Here is a 26,021-nt window from a genome sequence, read left to right on the forward strand (position 1 = left end):
CAAAACAATATTTTGAGGGACTGATTATTTGGTTTGTTTTGTTTTTCCCAAAAGAGTTTGGATTTGCAACTTAAAAATCAAGTATTCTCCTTATTTTTTTTTTAGGCTTATATGGTCCCTTGCTGTCCCGTCCCAACAGATGGGATGAGAGATGATTTAACTCTGAATGTGACATGTGCCCTGACTCAACAGATGAGATCAGGTGTGAGTTAGCTCTGGGTATTTTTGCGCAGTGAAGCTAAGTGAATGACAGACAATCACTCTGGTGGTCCAGTTCAATTATGAATTTACTAAAAGTACATGGTGTAGTACAAATTACAGCGATTAGTGACTTGGCATAAGTATGTTATCATATCACAAAACTTAATACATTGACAGCATATGTTCAAGAAAAAGGAAAAGAGAGAGCGAGAAGGAAAACTAAGATAACAGAGAGAGAGTGAGAAGGAAAACTAAGATAACAGAGAGAGAGTAAGATATCACCACTCCACAGGTACATCGGTCCTGTGACAACCTCTGAAGAGGGGGGACGTGTTGAAGATTTACATGCTGTCACTTCATACCATGTGTGAGTTTGCTTTATAAACCAGTTTATTTACACGCAAGATAGGAGAGGGCGGTTCATCTCCTCCCTCTGTTTGCTCTTCATGCTAATTAGGAAGACTCTTCTGGAAATGGGTCTGGGATCTTCAAACTGCGGGAAAGTTCACAGTACTGACCAGAAGTGAGTTGATTTGCCCATCAAGGGTAGCTGTTGGTTCATGGTTTCTTCTGGTAGTTGGTTGTCCATCAGATGGCTCATCTCTATCATCCCAATTAGGCCATGAAACCTTTCACAGCAACACTTAATTTCCTTTATCTTACGAGGTGTCTGCCTCCATGGCCATAAAACCTCGGGAAAGATAAGACGAGGTGTCATCTATCTTTTCCTCGTGAAGTAACAAAAACCAGATGTTTAAGGCATAACATAGCCCTTTGTTCTGCTAAGGATGGGGGGAATGCTTCAAGGTTGTCACACATGCTTGTTTTGTTTATTCTAGAGATAAATCTGTCTACTCTCACTATGTCATCTCCAGATATTCTTTAAGGGCATAGTCAGTGTATTAACCTCCATTAAAAAACTCATGACTTAATGGGACTTAAATTATGTTGTAATTAAACTAATCAGTTCTCCTCTGACCCTCTAGCTCAAGTATCTTTTGACTGTCTATCACTCAAAATGGCATTTCTTACAGCAGAAGCAGTTGCAAGGACAAGAAGTACAATAGTTACTGGCCACTGGATTTTATGCCATGGTTCACAAGGACAAGGTCACAGTTAAGCTCTGTCCAGCTTTTCATGTTACGTGATCTCGCATTGTCAAATGCTTACCAGTCTGGAGGGAAGACATGTGTTCCTATCTTAAATCGATCAGAAGGAGCGAGGAGAGAGAATGATCTGCTTTTTCTTGAGGAAAACCAACTATTCTTGGTAGTTCTAGAGCTGTTCTGGAACATGTGCTGTACCAGACATGAGGATGTTCTGTGAGGGATTTATTGACAAATTTTCATTATTGAGAGCTTTGTGTGTTATCTTTTAAAAATATCTTTTGCTTGGATTTGGTTTGATAAAATGAAAATATTTTAGGAATACAGAATAAAATATTTCCTGGATTCAGTTTTGAAATTTCACTGGAGTGTGCCTGTTGTTTAGTATGCCTGCATACCACTGAAAACTTTATTTTTCCAAATAAGAACTACATGAATAGAAATACCAAAAATATCCAACCAGAATTGAACACCTAAGACATACTGGAAGTTGATTAAAGTAGATCGACACAGCAAGGAGCTACAGGCTTATGAGCTTGCCTTCATGCATCATGCTTTCCATAGCCAGTAGTCACATCACCTTCTGATCTGATTCTGTCAGCACTCACAGGCAGGGTCAGATCAGTTCAATACTTAAATGGGAAAACATCTTGGTGCTGTGGGAAATTCTTCTCTTGATTTGGGACTTGGCTCTTTTTCTCAGAAGTAATGTGACAACATGAGGCTGTAGGACTATGTCAGAGGAGAACAGGAAATATAACAAATGCCTTAATAATATTTGATAATTAAAATTTTCAAAATATTTAATATAGAAATTTTGAGGTCTGCCCTAATCGTTTAGCTTTTCCAAGTTGCAATCAACGCAATTATGTTTCTGATTACCTATATTTTCAATATTTTAATTTGTTGGTCATTCTTGTCATATAGATAGCAAAGCAGATTATGTTCCTGGCTGATTTTTAACAGCATTATGAAGTGAACTTATTATTCTGTTTACAATGTTATTATTACAGTGATATGCACTGTCTAGCAGTAGCTTAGCATGTTTGAATAAAATAATTCTTTTGAAGGATTTGCCTGAAGTCAAATGTGGTGAGGTTTTTTTAATTTATTTTTATTTTTTTTATTAGATGCAAAATTTAAAGTTTCAGTTAAGACATAAAATAAACTTCAGGGGTTTAAAAGTTAATTATTTAAGAGCTGATTTATTTTTTTCCCCTTAAGTGTTTTAGATTGAAAAACATAGTATGCAAGTTCCATCTGACATATCAAAAAATGAGTTTAGATTTTACTGTAATTACTAACATGAGCACTGTAGGCTTTTCAAAAAACATACATTGCTTGAAACAAAACCTGAAATAATTATAAAGCCTTCTCCAAACAACAAAAATTACAAGAAGTTATTTCTAGTTTTATGTTATCTACAGTTTTGAGGTTTTAAAGTTTAAGCAGACATTGACATAAGACTAAAAAAGCTGGAGAATTTAGTTTTATGTTTTATAATATCTCAAGGGTTATTTTTTACTTTAAAGTGTAGTTCACAGAGTTTTTCAAAATATTATTGTATCACTTACAGAGTTACACTTGTGATTTAGGACAGCAATTCTGTCTAGCATCAAGGAATTTAAAAGAAAAATAATTTATTATTCAAAAGTGGCAGAACTGTCTAATCTGGACTGATAAGGATCAGTCATATGCTCAATTTAAAATTCATTTTTCTTAAGATAGCCTTAAAATTTTAATGCTGTTATAGTATCATCAATGAAATTGATTTATTCACAAGATATTTGACTTGGAATAGGGTGTTGCTTTTGGTATTTTCACCTGGTAGACAAAGTTAGTGAGCACTTCAAGTAACTTGAGAAGAAAAATAAATTTTCTTGAACTTATGTGGCACAGTGTGAAAGTTCCCCTGGCCATCTTAATAATTCAGTTGAATATTTACCCTAGATGCTATTGAATGTTCTCTTCAAAATACATATGGTCAAGATTTTCTGCACAGTGAGGTTCTGGTGTGAGTGCCGTCTGGTGTAGTGTGGACTTTCCCTGGTGCATCAATGAAGCACCTTACAGAATGTTATAGATACATATAAATCACTTGCATTAGGGCACACATTGCTCTGATTGCTCCCATGGCTACAAAGGACTTTCATTTCTACAAGAAATAACCAATATCATTATTTGTATTGCTGTTGTAGGTAATGTGGTAGTAAAAGACTTTCAAAATGTACTGCTCGATTTGTAGAGAAAAGGTCAGAAACAGCCAAGTTTGCCTTAACTCTTAGTGACAAAAGAGGTGATTGAATTTTTAAGCCACGTTTATAATACCTATCAGTTATATATTGCAAAAGATAGGAACCACAAACAATTCCAGTGTGTGTACCATCTGACAACAAATCCCTGCAATGTTTTTGGGATTGACCACCTTTACTTTAGTTTCAAGTTTTTGTCTTTCTGCTTCAATTTTGGTCATGAAAATGACAAAAATGATGTCAGCATTACTAAGAAAGTGGACAAACTTTGTTATTCTATAGTAGCTGGTATCTGAGTTGAATGAAATCGCTCTTGGAGACATCTTCATCAGCCTGTGAACATGAAGATAATCTGTCCTTTGAAGACCTCATCCTGACATATCTATTATTTTGGTGATAGGTGAGCTATTCCACTTCTATGCTGCATTAAAAAAAATATGGTCTTTGTGTGACCATTTCTGTTAGATAAGTAGTTTTTCTTGTTATTTAACCTAGCTGCTAGTGGATACTGATATTATTAAATCTCTAAAGAAATATTAGATTCTGCAGAATAATTTTCCTTGGCCTAGTTGAAAAAGACTTTCTTTTAACTGACAATCCTCATTACCACGGAGAGGCTTCCTGGTAGACTCCTTTTCCTTTGAATAGGATTTGTAAGCTGGTGCCTGATGCTTATCCTTCTATGAAAGCCCTGGATATTCACGTTACTTCAGAAGATACAGTGGACAATCCTTCCAGCTGTTTTCCAGGGTTTTCTAATTTCATATCACTGCTTGATTTTCTAAGCTTTTTCAGAGGAGTTTTCTGTATTGTGCCTATTACTTTGGCCTGCAGACAGGATGGATCAAGATGTGTATCTGTATGCCCAGATCAGTCTGATTCTTTTGCTTTAAAAACATGCGTTGCTTCCTCTCATTTTAGCTGCTCCCCCCACCCCCCTTATTTTAATTCCCATCCTAACAGTGATGTCCAACTTCTTTTTGCTTAAATATTCACGGGGTCATCCTTGCCAAATATTTTTGGGGCCTCACTTCTTGGGAGGTAGCTTGGTATTGTTTGTGGATTAGCATTGTTTTGCATTGGAATGATGTTCCTGTGCTGAAAAGCAGTGGGTTCATACAAGGGGAGTAATAACTCCTCTTGAGCTGTGAACTGAAATGCCTCTTTTCCTGGGTTGAGGTAAAAGCCAGTTTGTTCACAGGAATTTTTTACTTTAGACCATCCAAATACAAACTGGATTACTAGGTTTTAAGATAGGTGTGTGGGAATAAAATAATCTTAAACATATGCTTTAGATTACTTCCAAGAGGTTTCTCTGTGTTCATTTCAGCTTATGAACTGAATTTATGCTGGGATGTGTATCCAATCTCAGAACCAGGTCCCCTTTTCAGAAAATATTCACCCTCACATCCTTTTGGAACAACCTGTGCCTAATCAGTGGCTGGCGGGTAGGAATTGTGGCTGGCACAGGAGGATGCCTGGGCAGACCCTGGCATTTTGTTCACATGCAAACTTCTCTCTTCACAAGGATTGCTGTGACTTCAAGTTTCTTGGGAGGTTGAATTCAGGAGTCAAAAGAAATGTGCTGTAACTTTGGAGAGAATAATGACATTTTGAACAAAGTGATCAGCTTTATACAATTTAACATAAAATTAGATATTTAACATAAAATTATAAGAATTCAACTGAACAGAAGAGAAACAAAACTGAGGCAAAGGACCGAACATAATAACAAAGCAAATGTTTCCAAGCTGAAGATCATGTTTACGAAGTGCTGCTAGTTTAGTAAAATCATTGTATTCTCTCCTCTAGCTCACACTTGTCAGTCCTGATTATGTATTGTATTTTTTTTCTCTACCAGAACTGGAGAGTGAAATTTGTATATATGACATGATTTTATAAAGATGTTCTAAAGACTAGATGGAAAAGGATCACTTTATTGCTTTGCTTCTTTCTGTTTTGGTGGCACATTTCTTCTGACTAAGTCTAATTGGATATAATGTTAAAAATGACAGCAACCCTTCAATTTTCTGAATTATAGGGTAACTTATTTTAATGCTAAAGCTCCTGAAAATGCCAGACTGTGATATAGGTTCATGCAAACATAATACATACATACAATTGGGAAAAAAAAAAACAAAACATACTTAAGGGTAAAAGTCACTTAAAAACATTTACACATTTTAGTCATTTGAGTGGTGGTGAGATGTCTCCATTTTATCGAGACAGCATGTGCTCAGAATGAGTGGATTAATTCTATGTTTTGGTTAGCTGACAACTGTATAAACCCTCTTCTGACTTTTAGAACTGTGTTAATCCTCGTTCCCTGCTTATAATCCCTCTACAAGAGCAAGCAAGGTGAATGATGCTTTATCTTAGATCAAGACAAAGCATTTGACAGCATCTGGAAATTGCCTGAAGATTTTTTGTGGTGAGTGTGACAATCTAAGCTAAATAGTCTTCCAGAGTACATAGGGAAATAGGAAAATTTGAAGAACTAGTAAATGTTTGGTTTATTAGTTTTTTTTTAGGTCGAGGTTGCACTTTAGATGATATTTGCATTTTAGTTGTAGGTTTCTCTTTTACTTATTGCTTTACCAAGTGCTGTTTCTTCCACCATAGAAATACCATAAAAATGAATAGCCTCTGGAACATTATTCAGTAATAAATTAATTTACAAATAATTGTAATTTTATCTTTCATAGGTTACAGAATATGCTTACATTAATGAGTGTGCGTTACCATACCTCATTGGGAATAGTCAACTGGATCACTATTCTTAAGATAAACATAATTTGAGAACAGAAGAGGTGCATTTTCTTCAAAGTGTTGCTCATGAATGCTCTTTATACATCTTCTCATTTTTAGTGGATTTTAATAACTAAGTTTGTGAGCCCACATGTGCAACAGCTTTCACTGCCTACCAAATACACATTGACCTTGGAGTCGCTCTGCTATTCTTAACAGTTCCACATGCTTCTTTCCTGTTTTGTTTATGCATCTGGTACATGTGGGGTTTTTGTTTGTTTTAGCAGACACTCTTTCATGTAAATAGTTATGTTCTGTGGCCTCCATCACATTTTTTTATTAATAGCTTTTCTAAATGCTGGTTTAGATATTGTCTGAACTTTAGGTGGTATCCTGGCTCATTTCACCATTCAGGGCATGAAGTTAGATTCTGGGGTGGTGAATCTGAGACAGGTGTTACAGGTGTCCTTGACTTTCCTTTTCTGTAGGAAGACACTTCTGACTAACACCTGCAAAATACCTGTAGGCTTGGTGTTCTCAAGAGCTCAGAAAGTAATCTAGCCTATCTGCAGTCTCCAGGGTTGGCAAGATAGAAGATTGTCTTGGTGCTCTCTTCTGGTCTAAAACTTCTTGGATTGGTAATGAAATACAATCCATTGAAGCACGGAATATTGTGTTTATCTCAGCTTATTTCACCAGCAGCTCTATCACTGCCATCTTCCCACCATTCCTTATTTTAAGCCAACTGCTAAATTTGTCAGGGTGACCTTACTACAAAAAAGAAAAACCTTCCAAAAGCTGTTGCTATTCCATGACTCCACTCTTGAACATTTAGATGATAAGTTCTCATGTATTCAGATGAGTTTTTCGTAATATATCCCACAGGAGAGAAAACTCAATTGGTGTTCAAACTACTTGTTCAGAAATATTAAAGAAAATTGTATAATCTGTGATTTTATTTTTTTTTTTTTGCTATGTAATACTAGAAGTTCTAGTATAAATTTCAAAAATAATAGAAGGAAAATTAATCTGTTAGATAAAAACTGTTGTAAGTCTTTTATGGAGAAGAAGCAAACAGTAATGACTGGATGGAGGGTTGTTTGATGACTGGATGGAGGGTTGTTTGAAGGGTTTTACTATGATAGTGAAAGATTAGAAACAAGAAATTTTGTATCTCAAGCAAGTTTAATTCATGTGTAAGGTCAGAAGCATCCCAAATAATTTCTTCTGGAAATAAATTTTTGAAATTTTCCAAGCTAAAAGATTTGGAGTAAATGCTTCTTTGACCTTAAATAATTTCTAATTCAGGAAATGGTGCAATGAGTTTTTGTGAACTGAAAAATGGGAGTGATTAGAACTATGATAATTTTTGTCATGCAGTTATGCTTCCTAGCCTGTATTTTGCTGAAAAGTTTGTTTGAAATGAAATCTGTTCTGATTTTGTAGCCATACTTGTCTGTGTCCACACAATTAAGTGGCTACAGCATGATAGCCTGTACTTAAGCAAATTAAGTAGTTTCTTAGCTTGTAGACTGGTTAGAATGGGAAATCAGAATTTCCGCTTTAATTTTGGGCTGCCTCTGTTTTTTTAATCTGTGATCATTTTGTAGGTTTGTACACTTTTCAGCACTTGCATTCAGGAGTGAAGAACTGGTTTCTATCTTTGTGACTGGCAGGTCCTAACCAAATAATTGAACAGTGTTTGCAGATTCATTAAGAGATCCCTTTCAGGTCATCAAATGTAGTGATGCAAAGGAGCTGAGGAGCAGGACTGCCTCCCTCTTTGATGACAGGTGATTGACAGCTGATTGCAGTAACTTTACTTTGTGCAGACCTTTCTCTTCTGTATTATTTTTCTCCTTTTTTCTTTTCCTGTTGTTGTTGTTGTTGTTGTTGTTAAAGAATGAGTCTTAAGACCTTGCAGTGTCTCTTGAGGAAAGAAGGAAGTGGGATATTCTTTTCGGTGGGATTCCATTCCTTGGTTACCTTCAGGCTTTAGTATGCCTTGTTATTTTACCATTATAATCAGAATTGCTTCTTTTATGTGAATAGCTAGTGAAAGGTAACAGGACTTTGTCTTAGCACATTTATCTCCAAATCATATTGGAGTATATGAAATTTCTGACTTTTCTGTGAGAAGAGTTTTTTGCTAGGAAAATTCAAGTAAATTTGCTGCCTTCTTTTTTTAAGGGACATGTTAGAAAAGAAACTTTCCTCAGATAGTGAAAACCTGGTGATGAAAATGTCAAGATCATGTAGAATTTGGAAAAATACCATCACCCACTGCCCTGTCAAACATGAGTTCTCCTGTTGGCACTGGAAAAATCATTTGTATTTGAAAAGAAGGGGAATATTTTTATTTTTAATCTCCTCTAGAGATGGTAACTCTTTTATTAGAATGCTTAAGTCAATCCCTTCCTTAGCAGTGCAGGACATGACTAGGCAAGGCAAAAATAGGCATCTACGTAAACTGTCAGATAGTTCCCAGAATCTTTTTCCTCAGTTTTTGTATCTGAATGAGTGGGGAACTTTGCATCAGTGTTACTGTACTCACCCTTTCACCCTCTAACTACTTCATTTTCTTTTAAGTCCATCTGGCCTTTTTTTTTTTTTTTTTCCTTTTCCCTTCTACTGGGTTTTGGAACAGATAAGAGCCCAAAGGGATTTTCAGAATTCAGAATTCTCCATGTTGCTTATAAGCATTTATTTGTAATCTAAAAACATTAAGATCTGAGAGGAGAGAATATGGAATGATTATAAGATAAGCTGCGTCTTGGAATAATCTATGTACAGTTTTAGTCCACCCTCCCTGTCTCCAGTTCAGACTTTCTTACTTTGAAGCTGAATGATGTGTGATTTAAGGAATCTTCAGAAAGCTGTATTTGACATTGTTGATGCCGTGACAATAACTATGTGGAAGACCCAGTAGTGATGCTACGTGATGCTTTGTTTTCTCCACGGGAAGTAAGCATGTTCTGGCTTGTTCTATTTAAATTTTGATGAGAGGTGTTTGCTGATTACAGCTCTTTCTGCTTTAACAACTTAATATGACAGAAATGGTTTGTAGTTTCCCCAGTCATTTTTTTCCAGGGAAATATGTATAAATGATAGCAAATAAGAAAATATCCACAACTATACATAAAAAGTCTGTAAACATACAATGACAATATTCTTCTGTATTTATTAATAGAAAAAAACCAGTTAAAATTAACTCTTAATTAATATGTTTCTGAGATGCGGTTATTTTACTGCAGTATTCTTTTGTGCGTTTTTACTGGTGCCCTAGATTTGTGAAGCTCGGGAGTAGTCACATGAATATATTCTTGGATTTTCATCCAATATTGTTGCTAAGGAAACATCATCTTTAATACTGTATCCTTGTCTGCAGCTTGTCTGTATTAATCAATGCCTGTTAATGCTCAGCGTAAACCAAGTAAAGATAGAAAAATCTTCATTTCTTTTCTAAACCAGTAGTTTATTGTAGACTGTTCTACCTTCAGGATCCCCTGCCACTACAAACCTCACACAAATCGGAAGCTCATGTCCATGTCTCTGGTCTCTTCCCAAAGAGACACAGTATGGACAATTTTTATGCTTGCCTTTTGTTTTTTTAATAGGCTGCCATTAATATTTAATATCCTTAATCTAACGTAGGTATTGTACCGTGCATGGATCTTGTCAAAATGGTGGGAATGCTTATGTGCTGCTCTACAAGGGAAAAATAACCCTTTCTGTTCTAAGTATAGAAGAGGAGTTTGAATGCACTAAATTGAGAAACATTCTCCTTTTCAGTATACCGTTAAAACTGTAATACTGTATTTCAACGTGCTTTGAATATCTATCTAGGAAAAGACCTGCCATTCAGAGGTAACAGTGGAAATGTTGGTTCTCTACAGGTACAGCTATTTGGTTTTGTTGCAATAGTGGCAGGCAGATTTTTTAGAGGTTTTCTTATAGCCAATTTCAAAATTAATTTGACTTAGCAGTTTGTTAGCCTAATTCCTGCTTTGTTTCATGGTCACGTTTGCTGTTTGGACATTTTCTTTCATATCACAGAATCACAGAATGTCAGGGATTGGAAGGTACCTCAAAAGATCATCTAGTCCAATCCGTCTGCTGGAGCAGGAACACTTAGATGAGGCTACACAGGAATGTGTCCAGGCAGGTTTTTGGGGATGACCTATTAGAGAGCAGTGTAGGGAAAAGGGACCTGGGGGTCCTGGTGGACAACAGGATGACCATGAGCCAGCACTGTGTCCTTGTGGCCAGGAAGGCCAATGCCATCCTTTGGTGTATTAGAGGCAGGGGGGGTGGTTAGTAGGTCGAGAGAGGTTCTCCTTCCCCTCTACTCTGCCCTGGTGAGACCACACCTGGAATATTGTGTCCACTTCTTGGCCCCTCAGTTCCAGAAGGACAGGGAACTGCTGGAGAGAGTCCAGCGCAGGGCAACAAAGATGATTAAGGGAGTGGAACATCTCCCTTATCTGATTCTTCAGAGACGCTATATTAGTTCTAAAATCTGTTCTTGAAGAGCCCGGATCAGAAAGGCCAGAGGCAAGCAAGAGGGCCTGAAGAACTTATCTCGTTAGGAATATTTGTTTCCTTTTTTGGACAAGCAGTGATATCTCATTCATCAGCTTAGTCATCTTTCAAGGAAGAAGAAAGCAGTCAGGCGCAAGTTTACAGGCTAGCTGTGTGGGCTAGATGCAAGCACAGTTTCAGCAGTCTAACCTGGATAGGTCATCCCAGCTTTTGTTACCAGGCCAGTAAAAAGAACGTGAGTTCTCTCCTTCTGAGAGCTTCTCTTTCTACTAAGTAATCTCCCTAGGAGAAACAATGCAAGAAGATCTGTTTTAGGGAGCATGGAAAGAGTCAAGGGACTGCTATTGCTTTTACCATCACTAAGAAAAGAAACTGCCACACTTATTTACATGATTTTCATATGAACAGAGAATGATACCAAGATGCATTTCCTTAATATTAAAGTCTTGATTATTATTACACCCATAGGGTACCATGCAGAATTCCAGGTCTGAAATTTTGAGTTCTGATTGAAACTAAAGGATCAGACTCCAGTTACAAGCAATCTGGAGACTCTCTTCAGTTTTTGCTTTGGACTATGAGTGATTAAGCAATCTTTACAGGCATAGCAATTAATACAAAAATATAGTCTCTTGATCTAACCTCTGGAGTAAAAGCATTGATACAACTCACGTTTTCAGGAACTTTCATTATTAAAACAGTCCTAAGCAATGCATTGTAAATAGCTTCTTAGTGCAGAAAAAAAAATATAACTAGAATGGGTGCCCCAAAATGGATAACCATAAAGATTTGCTATCCAGGGTCTACATTGATCATGGGCATGATGCAGTTAATGGAATCAAACAATGAGTGCAAGCTGTCTTTGGATACCCTGGGTCAGATCTCTGAGACCCCTCTACAGAGGTGTTACTAGTTTACAGCTATTGGGGTGGTATTCGCACTAGTTGCACACTGTCCATCCACTTGGGCCCTGAGGACATGCAGAAAACCCTAAGTGTGCCTCAGCTCTTAAAACAGCTTCCAAATCTGTTGGTGTGGGCTCTGTGAATAAGTATGCTGCCCCCATCTGTTGTGATAGCCAGTGAGATAAAATACTTGCAAGTAGTACCTTAATCTGTCCCTCACTCTTTGGCCTGGAAGAAATGGTGAGGGAAGGTGTTTTCAGGTAAGTATTTCTACAGCCACTGCCAAAATCTCTGCTGTTCAGTTCTCCACAAATCCCTGCATATAGGAATTTTTAAAAAAAGCTTCTTGTTTTAAAGTATTTATTGTATATTTATTTACTTCTCCCTTCAGTGATTCTCTGGAAAGGTTGTTCACAATTTACTACAGAAACTGAAGCGATGGGGAAGGGCATTGGTAACTGTACAGTGTCGTCTGTTGTAATTAAAATACACGCTTTGGATCTTAATTTGTGCTTCGTTATCCCATATAAAGGCAGAATTTGAGTTCAGTTGTTAACACAGTATTTTATAACAAGATATAGAAAGAACTAATACTATGATATTTCTATTAGTTATTATTTGGCATTTATTAACTAGAAAAAGAGGAAACATTCTATATTGACCTAATACATTTTGAGTGGAATTAGTTGGCATACTTGGGCTGGGACAATGTTTTCCTGGCCCTTGGCAGTGTCTTTACCATTGTCCTTCCACCTCTGATGTGTTGTGTTTATCACTTCTGGTTGTTAGTTAAAAACACGCTAAGCTAGTTTTTGGTTGCTGGGAAGCACGGTGTGATGTGGGGGGGTTCTGCACATGTGTGTGTCCAGGCTCGAGCCTGAGCATTTTCAAAGTTGCAGTTGTGGGTGGTTCTAATGTGCCTGAAACTGCACAGTGCACTAACAGCAGAGCAAAGTGTGGGATTGAATAGCTCATGAACCAGTCATATGACAGCTGTGTTTTTACGTTTTCACTTAGTTTCAGTCTCCATCTTTTTTTTTTTTTCTCATTCTTTTAATTCCCTTACTCTTTGATTTCTTTATTGTCCATGTGATCTTATCTCTCTCTCTCTCTGTGGTGTCATTGTAAAAATTAGATCCTTTCAAATGCAGCATCTTGTTTCCACCAGAGGCTTTTTTCCCTTTTCCCCATGCATACACCATCTGCCTGTGTGTGCTCTGGGAGATGTGCAAGTGTCGGTCAGGATTAGGTGGCAAAACTGAAGTGAAATGTGAGGTTTTGCCTACTGGATCCTTCCTGCATTGCTTTTTAATTATGAAGTTGCTCTGTCAAATAAAGAAGGAAGGGTAGAACCAGAGAAATAACTCTGGAATTGAAGAGGAGGGAAATGTTGGTTGCTTGATCCTGGTACAGAGGATAATGCAGAGCAGTAAAGAAGAGGAATTCCCACATAAAAGTTGAAAGGTCCAGAGGCTCTTAACCTTTTGTAGAAACTTTGAAGTGAAAGGTTCCTCTCAGTGTTGTGCATGTAGAACTTGTCAAGCAATATCAACCAACTGAAATGCTTTATTGAAACAGAAAAAATATAAAAGCGTATCATGTGGTATAGTATGAGTTTATGAAATATTAAGCAACTTGTAGCATGGTTTTCTCTTGCTCTTTTTGTATATAGAAAATGTATACATCTGTTAATTTCCTGATTATCTTGGCCATTTCTTCTATGTTTATAGACTTCCCTTGTCTCTGCCCTTGAAAGTTCATGTATCAAAACCTGTGTACCATTTCAAAGTACTCAACCTTTCTCATTTCCAAGTGATGTTGAGAAGATAAATACATTCAGTATATGTTGTTAGTGGTTGTGTTCACCAGTCTCTCAAGATGATTCCTCTATGATTTGTTAGGGAAGAAAATGTTTTAGTCAGATAGCCAACTTTTGAAATTTTGTCTTCCTGTCTCACATGTGGTATTTCTCACATAATTTTGGCCTGCTGTACCTACTTTGTGTAGAATGTCATCAAGTAGCTTGGTTGGTTTTGTATTAGAATATATTCTTCTTTACTTTTCTGTATTATGAATTATGAATCTTCAGACCTCACTTCGTCCCTTGCAGATTGCTTGCATAAACAAAACAAAACAAAACAAAAAAACTCGCTTACTGACTAACATGCTTTCTAGCTTGGTCCCAGATTTGACAGAACAGTTGTGATGATCTGCTATGGACTTTGAAAGACTCTGAAATATGAACTATAAGAAAACTCTCTGCAATGTTAACTGCTGCCTGGCAGAAAGGGATCTGGGGGTGTTGATTGACAGCCAGCTGAATATGAGCCAGCAGTGTGCCCAGGTGGCCAAAAAGGCCAACAGCATCCTGGCTTGTATCAGGAATAGTGTGGCCAGCAGGACAAGATAAGTGATTGTCCCCCCTGTACTTGGTGCTGGTGAGGCCTCACCTTGAATCCTGTGTTCAGTTTTGGGCCCCTCATCATAAGAAAGACATTGAGGTGCTGGAGAGAGTGCAGAGCAGGGTGACAAAGCTGTTGAGGGATCTGTAGCACAAGTCTGATGAGGAGTGGCTGAGGGAACTGGGGCTGTTTAGCCTGGAGAAAAGGAGGCTGAGGGGAGACCTGATCCCTGTCTATAACTACCTGAAAGGAGGTTGTAGCATGGAGGGTGTTGGTCTCTTCTCCCAAGTAGCAAGTGATAGGACAAGAGGAAAAGGCCTCAAGTGGTGCCAGGGAAGGTTTAGATTGCATATTAGGAAAAAATTCTTCACGGAAAGGGTTGTCAGGCGTTGGAACAGGCTTCCCAGGGAAGTGGTGGAGTCACCATCCCTAGAGGTGTTCAAAAGGCGTTTAGATGAGGTTCTTAGGGACATGGTTTAGTGCCAGAGTTAGGTTAGGTTATGTTTGGACTCGACGATCCTGAGGGTCTTCTCCAACTGAAATGATTCAAAATAAAGTATTCCTAATTGTTTTATATTGAACTTAATACATTTAAGATAGTCTTCATCTCGCTTCAGTTTAGTCATCTGAAGTCTAGTCATAACATGTAGTCTGCAATAGTCATGCTTTGGCTTGCAGTACCATCAGTGGAGAGAGAGCATCAGAAGGCTGTTCAGTCCTCTTGTAAAAAGGACTTCACATAGCACATGGAATGAAATACTTCTGGAGATGCGTATCTCTCTCCGTTGATGATAGATGTGTAGATAGCTAAACACTAACTTTTGTTGTCTGTCCTTTTTGTTTTTAAATGTTAAGAAATAGGGAAAACAGGTATATTTTTTGTGCATGAAAATCTGACCTAATTTAATAAACTCTGCATTTGGGACAGAGGATTAATGACTGTTCTGCAATTAGTTTAATTGGAGAAGGCTTGAAGATTCAAATTCAAGAAACGTGGTGGCATATACTGTATCGAGGGAATTTTACAGCTATTGTGACATCTGTGATACAGAATGACTTGTTAATATCTACTATCAATGGGAAAATATTGTAAAATCATTTTTAAGGAAAAATATTAATGCAGCCAGCTAGGCAAATGTAAAAGTTTCATGCAAAAATATTTTATCTTTTTCTTTGGCAGCCTTGCATTGCATCCTGAACGTGTGTTGGTGGCAACAGGTCAAGTTGGAAAAGAACCATACATCTGCGTGTGGGACTCATACACTGTGCAAACTGTATCTGTTCTGAAAGATGTTCACACACATGGTATAGCTTGCTTGGCTTTTGATTTAGATGGTCAGGTATGTAATGAATATTCTTTTTTCGAACACTTAAATATATTGGTTTTGTGTCAGAAATCTTGTTATGTAGCTTTTTATTTTTTTAAGGAAGTGTATTCACTCTGTTTTTATTTGCTTATTCTCTAGCTGAGGGGAAAAGAGTTGGCATTAGTAGTGAATGACAAATATTCACATTTGGCAGGAAAAGTATAGCTTCAAAGAGTTTTGAGTGAAGCTGAGGTGTTGGAGAGATTGTCGTCTGTGGGATACAGTTCAGGGTTACACCAAGTGGCTGGAGACAGTGGACATCCCCCATGCAGCAATGTGTCTTGTGCACAAAGTGATGGCAATCCCATTCTGTTACTGATCTTGACCTCCAAATGTCTCCAGGCAATATCCCCTTCTCTGTCATGCATTTTGCATGTGTTGGTGGCTCTCCATGTTTTGGTTGGTTGTTCAGACTACTGTATCCTGGATTTAAGAGTAAAAAAATAAGGTTTTATTAGACTATAATTTTGTTACTTTAAAACATTCTCTGAGTAGTAAGTTGGTTCTCAGAGCTCCTACTTAGAAGGGAGATAATTTTTACCAGATGCTTGCTTCTATGAGTAGAGAGGCTTTCTTCATTGATGTATTAGAAATGCAAAATACAAACTAGGTTGCAACTGAAGGTATATTAGCCATGGAAGTCCTCTCTGCAGTTATGCTCTCCTGGTCTTATGCAGCACTTCTTCCCCTTCCACTCAGCCTTGCAATGTGTTATTCAGATTTAGCTATATTCTCAGTTCCTTTTGCTTGCTAAAAAGGTCAGTGTCTGTTGCTTACTATTGCTTTCTCAAGTGAGGATGTGCTGTTGTAGACACCAGTTGTTGTGCTTATTAAGACAGTATCAAATGGAGTTCTGTTGAACACAAATAGAGGAAAGCATAGCTGTAACTTGTTTCTATTAAAACATGCTGTAATTGTTGTAGGGAGGGTTTGAGCTTTTTGGAATGATCTGGAGATTTTATCATTTAGGTATCTCATTGTTTAGGGAGTCAACTTGTAGAGTCAACTTCTTTCTAGAATATAATTTGTACTTGACAGGAGTATCTTTTCTCTGTGTTACTCTTGTCATTTCCTCACTTGAACAGCCTTAATAATTTAAGGTCAAAATGTATCTAATCAGAATTGAAATCCCCTAGCTCTTTTTTAGAATGCAGTTATGCATCCCCAGTGTATATTGAAGAGTGTAGATCTGTGATTTGTTCTAGGGGTACCCAATACTGATTCTTATGTTGAAAGCCATTAATGGTCAGAATTTAGGCCGTCCACTTATCTCAGCACTTCCAGATGATCACCTTTTTTGTGGCATTTGTTATAATTTTTTGGTCTCAAAGGAAGGCTGGATACAGGTTTTTCAAGATCTGCATCTCCAGAATTGTCTCCATATGGAAATACAGTAAAACACAAATTCAGTTTGGAAAGATCTGCAAAATAGGTTTGTTTACATCTTGCCTATCCTTTTAAATCCAGATTTGTCAGAGTGTCTGACCAGGTTATTTTAGAAGGTTTAATGTTTGATGTTAAGTGTATTTATTTGATATAGTTTTTGCTATATGGGTTTTTGATTTAGTACAGTGATACAGCAATATATTGAAATTATAACACAAGCAGTTGCAATGCAGAGATGAATCACAAGAAAAAAATGTTTCCTATTACCGGTCTCTATATGATCAGTGTCACAGTGCTGGGCTTCTCCAGTCACTGGGAAGGAATATGTGGATTGAAGTGAGGTCAAGCTCCTTGCCCTCCTCAAAGTGGTGGGGTTTTTATTTGTTTGTTTGTGTTTGTTTTTTGTTTGTTTGTTTTTAAAAATTTATTTAATGAGTTGTTCAGTTTTTATCCTTCATATTGGACTGTGCCACATAACACACTCTCCTCCCCATGCCCAACTGGTCTGGCTAGCTCAGGAAGACATTCTTTATTCTTTGTTTATTATTCTTTGTTATTTATGTTAACATAATGATGATTCCCTGGTGCAGCTGTGTTATCCAACCCCAGGGTTACCCTCCAGTCTGCCGGTGTTAAGAGGAGTTCAGCTTGCTTTATGGTACATTCTTCCCTGAGTTTGCTGGGTATTTTTTCTCTTCTCTGAGCTCCACTCCACTGTGGGGTGTGCTGGTTGTTAAAAAGATATTCTAGTTCTTAGGAGAACATAATCTAATCACCATTTTTGAGAAATCAGTGTATTGGTTTACGTCTGGAAAGGCATCACCCAAATTTTTTGTGATGGATATGCAGTAGTTGCAAATCTGGTTTGAATTTACGCCTCTCATTCTGCAGTAGGACTAGAATTGAACTGCGTGGAAGTCTAGCTGGAATTGGAACCGATGTTCCTTCTGAGAATGTTTTCAGAGATGCAATAAAAGGTTGGACTTTGCAGTATCTGAAAAATTTAAGTTGGCATTAATAAATAGGGAGCATGGATAGCAATTGTATTTAACTTGTTTCTTTTTCTTCTCATAATCTTGGAACTTTTCAGATAGTAAAGAAATGATGTCATTTGGAATAGGTTTCTGTCTTTGGGAAAAACTTTACTTAAGTTTGGACTTTGCTGTTGATTTTAAAAACTCACTTTGATAATCTACACAGAAATTGAAACTAAATTTGTCATTAATGTGTGAAGGTATTAACTGCTGAGTAGTGAAAGAACTTTGTCCTAAAGATTTGCTAAGCTTTCATTTAACAAAATTAAGTTGTCACAATTCATACATAAACTGAACAAAAATACTTATTTTAAAAAAAAAAAAACAAAACTCAAAATTACTCAAGTCACTCTTCATCCAATCTTTAATGTTCTTAGTCTTTCTGTTGAGAATTCCTATAGGAAAAATAGCCTTTAGACTGGATACCAGATATAGTAAAAGTGGACTGTTGGCTAATATGGTCAATTGTTTCTGTCAAGAAATCTGTGCAAAATATCTTTACAATTGAAAACGAGAGAGGCTGCAGAGCATAGGAAGATGTCAGACTTATTTGTCTGTATTTTCTTGGAACAATCTTTTTATCCTTCCTGGTATAATAGTTTAACTGGCTTCAGACTCTTTCTGAATATTGAAGATTTCATGGAATGTGTATGTTCAGAGTCCTGTTGGATTCTGGTTTGAAAAAGGCTTTAGAAAAGAATAGTTACTCATACATATTTTGAAGAATGAAGCAAAAGACTCTTAAAACTTTTAACTGTTTTTAATCTTTCATTTCCAAGAAGATTGAAGGAAATATTTTTTCTTTGTACCTCTTGAACTTGCAAGAGAAATACTTAAGTTCTGCAAGTTATATGTAGTTAAAGGTAAATGTATTTTCATTAACTTCAGTGAGATTATTCCTTTTTGCAAACGTCTTGCCTTGTGTGCTATGTATAATTATATATTAAACATTATAAATCAGAAATACATTGTTATCTGATAATATCTTCTTTATGATAGTGATGTCATGCATCTATGGAAACTTTGACATAAGATGTATCATTCATTTTCTTCTATATCAAAATCTAACTATTGCTTCTAACTCAAATATGTTATGAATTTGTTATTACTCAAAATTATGACTCTAACATATTGAGTTACTTTTCCTTGATTTGGACTCTTTTAGCGTTTGGTCTCAGTTGGTTTGGATTCGAAAAACACAGTTTGTGTCTGGGACTGGAGAAAAGGAAAATTGTTATCAATGGCTCCTGGTCATACAGACAGAGTAAGTATAACTAAAGAATTGGATTGTCAATGTAATTTGAGTGTGTTAAACCATGTCTGCTCTATGTTAGATCTATGTTTGAACAAAAAACATTTTACATTTTAGAAAATAGATTTTCATAAAGCTTGAATGTATGTTAAGATATAGGAAGATATTTAAGATACATACATTTATTTCTAAAAGAAAATGTGTAACTCTCGGTTTATTTGTGTATGCTGCTTTGAGACTGTAAGCACTTCCTGGACCCTAATCCCCATATGGGAAAGAAAAATGCAAATCATCTCTTAAATTTTTCTAGTCTGTAAATGAACCTGTATGTTGTTTTATCAAGTGTTGTAATTACTCTAGGAAAAAAACCCAAAATGAACTAATATGAGCTATTCATTGCAATTTCAGTATTGAATGAGGGGATAAAAAAGTCATGCCAATAGTTCCACTTAAAGCATTTCAGACTGTCTGTTAACTTACTTCAAGTTTTTACTGTTTTAACTGGCCCATGCTGGAGGCACCATCTCTGCTGACTTGATTTTTTTTTTTTTTTAAATGCAGATATTTGATATTTCTTGGGATCTGTACCAGCCAAACAAGCTTGTCAGCTGTGGCGTAAAACACATCAAGGTAATGAAATAAATATTAATTCATAAAATATTTAAGCTGCGGTAATTTATGCTCTAGAAAATATATAAAAATAGAATCTAAAAGGAATATATAATTATAATATGAAATGTCCTCTGTAAGAACATTACTACTTCTTAGGAACTGCAGTCATGGGCCATACCTGACTACACTAGATGTTTTACAATATATATAGTGGACAACACCATCTCTGCTCAGAAGAGCTCATGCTCTGACAGAAGGAATGCAGAAAGAATGAAACACTTGTAGCATCGTATGTAATTATTGTAATATAATTTAAAGTTTAGGTTGTCTAAAATACACTGTTTGAAATCCCAAGTAGCATAAGGCAGAGTGCAAACATTTAAGGTGAGTACCGGTACTCAAGTTTCTGATTCTTTAACAATTAATGAATTGCTGCACTGCAGAGGTGAAATGAGTTGAAAATTTGTTTCTTACAGTTTGAGAGAATATGCGGATATAGTGAAAGGAGAAAGCTTTTAAAATTATTTTATTTTCCCTGCTGTTATTCATACCCTTGTTGTTTTGAGCACTCTACCTGTTACAGGATTTGTAATTTGGGCAGTTCATGTCTTTTTCATATTTTGTTTGACCTTAAGTACCAGCTGCCATGCAGAAGCAGCTTATTTTTGAGGTTTAACCCTGTCAGCAGATTATCAATACTTGACTGCCATAAAATATGTTTTCTAAAGTCACTGCCTTCTCCCATGTGTTGTCTTCTGTGTTACCACATAACAGCAGCAGATGGCAGCTTGAAAGTTCCATATTACTCTTATGTGTAGGTTCCTATGGTAGGAAAAATATGTTGCTTTCCACACAGTGAACTTATAGATAAATATGTATTAAGGGTTTATTGGGAAAAGTGTTCAGTGTGTTGGCTAGATTGGATACATCTTCAATTTAGTGTAATGTTTAGCATGTCATTTGCAGATTTCCATGAGCTTGATCAATAATTATCTTTTTTTTTTGAGCTTCAGGATTTAGAAGGACCTTTATGCCAATAGTGAGCTGATATTTGCCAGCAGTGAGTTAGGATATTTAAAGTGGCTTTATGATGTCAAAATATATCTGTTTACATAACCAAAACTGTATTTGCGCAACCGTTAAAGCTTTACAAAGCTATTAAAATAATAAAACCATTTTAAAAATAATTGGCGTTTCCTTTGAGAAAAGATTGACTAAAAATCTGAATCCTAAAAATGTATAGCCTTTTGGATCAGGCAACAGTTTATGTTTATTTTTCTTAAACCATCCCTTGTTTTTGTTCTTTCAGATATCATTAATTACTTTTATATTTGTAATTCTATCATATTTTTTCCTTACGTGATATTTTTTGCAAATTGTAATACTAGTGAACTGACAATAGGGAATTACTTTCCTTGGATACGGAACTACTTTGCTTAGATATGTTACCTACTTCTGTATTGGAGCTAGGTGTTTGATTTATGCAGTGATTGTGCAGTTACTTCTCAAGCGACAACATAATCTATGACCTGTGTACTTTGGTTAAATAAATACTAGTTAAGATAGACAGTTTTGTCTAGTCAACATATGGTTATTTCTCAATTACAGTATTGCTGGTACAAAAATCTGTTCATTGTTACTACTTAGATTATCCTGTATTAATTGAAGTATCTGCTCAGAATTTTGCATAGATTATTGGTAACAGAGAGATTTGCTGTGAAATACAGTTTTGTAAACGTGTACAGGGAATTTGCTGAGACAATATAAGAGTAACCTGTCAGCAGTGATGACATTAACGCCTTCACATTTTGCGCTGGATTACTCCAGCAGTGTGTTGACTTTCCAGTGCACACTTATATTCGGACAGGAGGACTTGAAGGGAATATGCAAGTGTTTCTTGTTTGCAGAGATCTCAGAAACTAGAGCGTAGCTGGAGGTTTGTTGGCAAGTATTGTGCACTGACAAGCGACTTTGCATGTCTTTAGTGTAGGAGTCATAGTACATGTTGGATGGCTTGGGAGGAAATTCGCTCTCATGTGATTGCTGTGATCAAGTGCTAATGGTTTATTAGAAGGTCCTCAAAATGTCCATGTTAGATGACTGCTTTGCATCATCTGTGTTTCTGATGAGAAGTGGCAAGTCTGTAATAAAACCAGCTGCTTTCAAACAGAACAAAAGGTAACCTCATCAGAAATCTACATGCTTAGATTACATCTTTAAATTCCTGAAGTAACATAAAATACAAATGCAGCATTTGCAAAGTAGAAGTCTTACATCAAAGAAAGGTCAAATAATTCTATTATAAGACACTTTTCAAAGATGACTGAAAATACAACTGACTAACAAATTATAATTTGATAGAATTTCAGTTTGATCTAATACTGATACCCTGAAACTCCTTCCCAACCAGTCTGCTATCTTCATTATATGGAAAGATGGATAATAACATAAAATGTTTTTTACTAACTGGAGAAATAAAGTCAGAAAAAGAATATGAATGATGCTGTCTTCTGGATGTAAGGTATTTCTCTTTCAGGTGTACATATTAAATCAGAGGATATTAGAGAAATATAAATTTTTCTAAATCCCTTTATCTTGCAGTTCTGGAGCTTGTGTGGCAATTCATTGACACCAAAACGTGGTGTTTTTGGCAAAACTGGTGATCTCCAAACTATATTGTGCCTAGCCTGTGCAAGGGATGAAGTGACGTATTCTGGTGCACTGAATGGAGATATATATGTGTGGAAAGGAATTAACCTTGTACGGACAATACAGGGAGCACATGCTGTAAGTATATCTCTTTAAATTAATATAAAATGTTGAATAGATTTCTGGAGAGCTGGAGAGGTCAGTGCAAGATCACCTGGTCTGTGTTCCTAAACAATTTCAATAATAGAGACTCAGTATGTCTAATTTGAATATACTTTTTTTTTTTTTCCTGTGCTTTCTGTTGCTTAAGGTTGCTGTCATTGTAGAAAGTGAATGCTAGATTGAGAAATACATTTAGGTGTCTATTTATGTACTGTCTCCCATTATCATTGATGGGGAACTGAGCAAGCAGAACCTGGAATGCGTTTAAGTTTACCCTTAAGTAGACATCTATTACTGTGTTCAGTTACCCATGTGTGGGTATATATAGTGACATTTTATATACTGGAGTTGAGTATATAGCTACTTCCCCCAAATAATATGGATCTGCTTTATCTGACTTGCTTCTGTCTGGTTAATCCAAAAGCATTTTGGAGTGCCTGGACTCCTGTATTTAGGCAATTGGTGTTGAAACAAAGAAACAGGTCCCTGGAGATGCTGTGGAATCTCCAGCCACATCTCTGTCCATTTGGAATACTCACAACATGCTTGGACACAGCCCTGAGCAACCTGCTAGTACCTCATCCTGCTTTGATCAGGGCTTTGGACCAGAACGTCTCCAGACTTCTCCCCAAAGTTCAGCTATTCTGTTGTTCCGTGACTCTGGAGTCCATTGATTGTACGAACTGTAATGGAAGCCTAAACACCCAGCTCGTTTGTAGACACATATGTTCATTCATTTTAGCTTGACTCAGTCACTCTTCCTTATCCTATGTTGCTGCCTTTTACGGCATTAATTCAGATTTTTAGAACAGTATGTAGCTTAGAAAAGTGAAGACATGTAAGTGAAAGTTTAATAAAATTTTTCAGAAGTGCTTGGTAAGATTCTAATTTACTTTTAATCAAGATTTTAAATGCAGCTATGAAGTTATTATATTTTTGCTATGTAAGTTTTCATTGTATTTATGATTATTCTTTCAAAGCATACGGTAAGTCATATATGGTAATACAATGCAAGTTTTGATTTCTAACTTGTCCAAGTTTCATTTTTAAAACAAAGCAAATCAATTTCTGGTTGTTTTAACCTACAAGGCATGAAACTGCTAAGGTAACTTAAAGAAGCTATTTTATTTGCTGCTTGAAGGTTGATTTTCATTTCGGAAAGCAATGTACTTTCTAGAAAACAATAGATGTTTTTCCCTTATTAACAATTTAAAATAGTGTGAAAATACAACCATATGAGTTCTGAAATCCTAGACAAAAATCAATAACAGTTAATTATTCTTTCTTACAAGAATGTTTGTCTTAACTGGCAGTACTGGACTGGATGGGATGATGTATGTAACTGAAATATTGAAATCAGTCTTTATGATTTGATCAGGTAGAATGGAGGGGACAAAAAATGATGATTGATATGTATGTTGGAGAGTTTGCAGTCAGTCTCTAGAAAGGAGACTCTTGGTTTACTGGTGATTTAGAAGTGTACTTTCAGGATGGCTGCAGCTTGTTAAATTAACTAATAATTTAAATTTTACATTTTAATAATTTAAAGGATTGAACTGTGTATTTAGACAGCTACATAGTGACAGTGTATTTTATATGAACAAAAGTAAAGTTGTGAAGCACATAAGTGTGGGAAACATCTTAGACTATATTTTGCATTTGCGCCTCCTGTATGCATCTATAGAAAAAGTAAAAATATTCAAGAACGCCCAAATGAGGAACTAAAAAGTATGAGGGCATATTTTAGCCTTCAGTTATTCCCTGATTCTTACCGTGTACCTTTAGATCTGGTTTTAGTGCTTGTATTTAGTATTCAATAGTGTTCTACTCTATTATATTATACATGTTCATAAGGTGATGTGGACGTTTACTTTTTGACGTTGAAGTTAAGTGAAATTTTTAAAATGCTTAGATCGCATATGCAGACCTGGATTCCCAGAGAAAAGGGTGCACTTTTCTCCTATCCAAAATTGATCAGGAAAACACTCTCCCATCCTGTCTGGTGCTGCAGGAGAGAGCTGATAAACACAGGATGATGAGATCTGGTTGCTCCGTTACCTTATGTGCTGTGTGAGTTCTTTGTTGGCCACAAGATCAAATTTGAAGTGCTCTGCTCCTTATCTTCAGTAGTGTCAGTGGATGGAGCTCAGGTGACCTTAGAGTAGGTCTCATCTAGCCTTCTATTTTTGGCTCTGTTCTTTAGGCTCAATGGAACTGAAGTACTGCAGTACTGAAAAATAAGTAGAGGCACTAGTCTGTGGCATTGGAATTCATTTTCACAAGATATTAGAGTCACTACAAATCAAATTTCTGGGGAAAAAAAACCCCAACAATAAAAACTCTTCTGGAAGTTTACTTTCCAACAAAATGAAAACTTATCCTTTAAAGTAATATTTTATTGAAAAATAATGTCGTCAGACTACTGTAAACACAAAATGTAGTGGCATGGAATCAGAGTACCTCTGCAGCCATACTAAACTATTACCATATTTTACAGTTAATTTGTACTTAACTTTAGAAATCATGTCCTCCTTGTCCGTTCTTTTAAAAGAAAATGCAAATGTAAATGATAACATTTGTACCATGCATACATTGTTAAAAGCACAGTGTGCGCATAGTAAAGAAATGAATGATATAAATTTCCATTCAGTGTGCTAGTGCTGGGAATTGTTGTCCCTGCATGCCTGTTTATCCTCCCGCACCATGGCTCCTCAACAGGCTTGAATTAAACTGAAAATTTATTCAAGGAAAACATGTCTCATTATTCGCATAATGTACCATGTATTCTTTCCTTGCCACATGAACAGTAGGTATCTGAGATGCAGGAAAAAAAAATTTATAAGCACATTGGTGATGTGGGGATATAGTCGATCCAGTTGGCAGTGGTTCTCATTAATATAGAAAATGAATTCTTTTCAAAGTTTGACTATCTTTGTTACAGTTACCCTAGCTGAAAAGACATTTTTTATTTTAAGAGTAATTAAATGTGAAAAAGTTGCTGTCCCAGTATAAGCAACTGAGGAAACAGCAACTTTAGCAAGCAAAATAAGAATTCACAGCTAAGCCGGATTATCTGTCTTCTGTCACAGCAATACTAAGAACTGTAGACAGAAGGGTAGAAGAGTTTCCAGCAGATTCCTGTCTAAATTTGAGTAGAAATGAAGAATTGAAAGCAAATAGGTTGGGATGACTGGAGAATTAGTTGGAAGAGAACTGTAGAGTTCACTTAATGTCAAAGTAGTAGGAAAAGATGGAAATGAGCAGGGTTTAAGAGTAAAGGCACGGAGTTCATGTGCAGGGAACATTGGATGACAATAGGAAACTCAAATTCTAGTTTTGCTGATCTCTCTTAAATAATACTAATAACAGAAGTTTTAAAAGGGAGAAAGAAAACAGAGCAACC

At 36.3% G+C, this 26,021-nt stretch overlaps 1 protein-coding gene across 2 annotated transcripts in view; it reads left to right on the forward strand.

The window, feature by feature from the left end:
• EML5 (EMAP like 5) overlaps nucleotides 1–26,021 on the forward strand; it is a gene marked incomplete at both ends in the record, with an annotated part of 112,455 nt that overhangs the window by 8,023 nt on the left and 78,411 nt on the right. For both annotated transcript variants that reach the window (XM_082058071.1, XM_082058072.1), the window contains 4 exons: nucleotides 15,337–15,496; nucleotides 19,109–19,207; nucleotides 19,757–19,825; nucleotides 22,409–22,594. In XM_082058071.1, coding sequence (XP_081914197.1) covers nucleotides 15,337–15,496; nucleotides 19,109–19,207; nucleotides 19,757–19,825; nucleotides 22,409–22,594 — 514 coding nt within the window. The remainder of the gene's footprint in view (nucleotides 1–15,336; nucleotides 15,497–19,108; nucleotides 19,208–19,756; nucleotides 19,826–22,408; nucleotides 22,595–26,021) is intronic.

This window comes from Streptopelia decaocto, assembly GCF_964273445.1.
Source record: "Streptopelia decaocto genome assembly, chromosome: 7".
NCBI lineage: Eukaryota > Metazoa > Chordata > Aves > Columbiformes > Columbidae > Streptopelia > Streptopelia decaocto.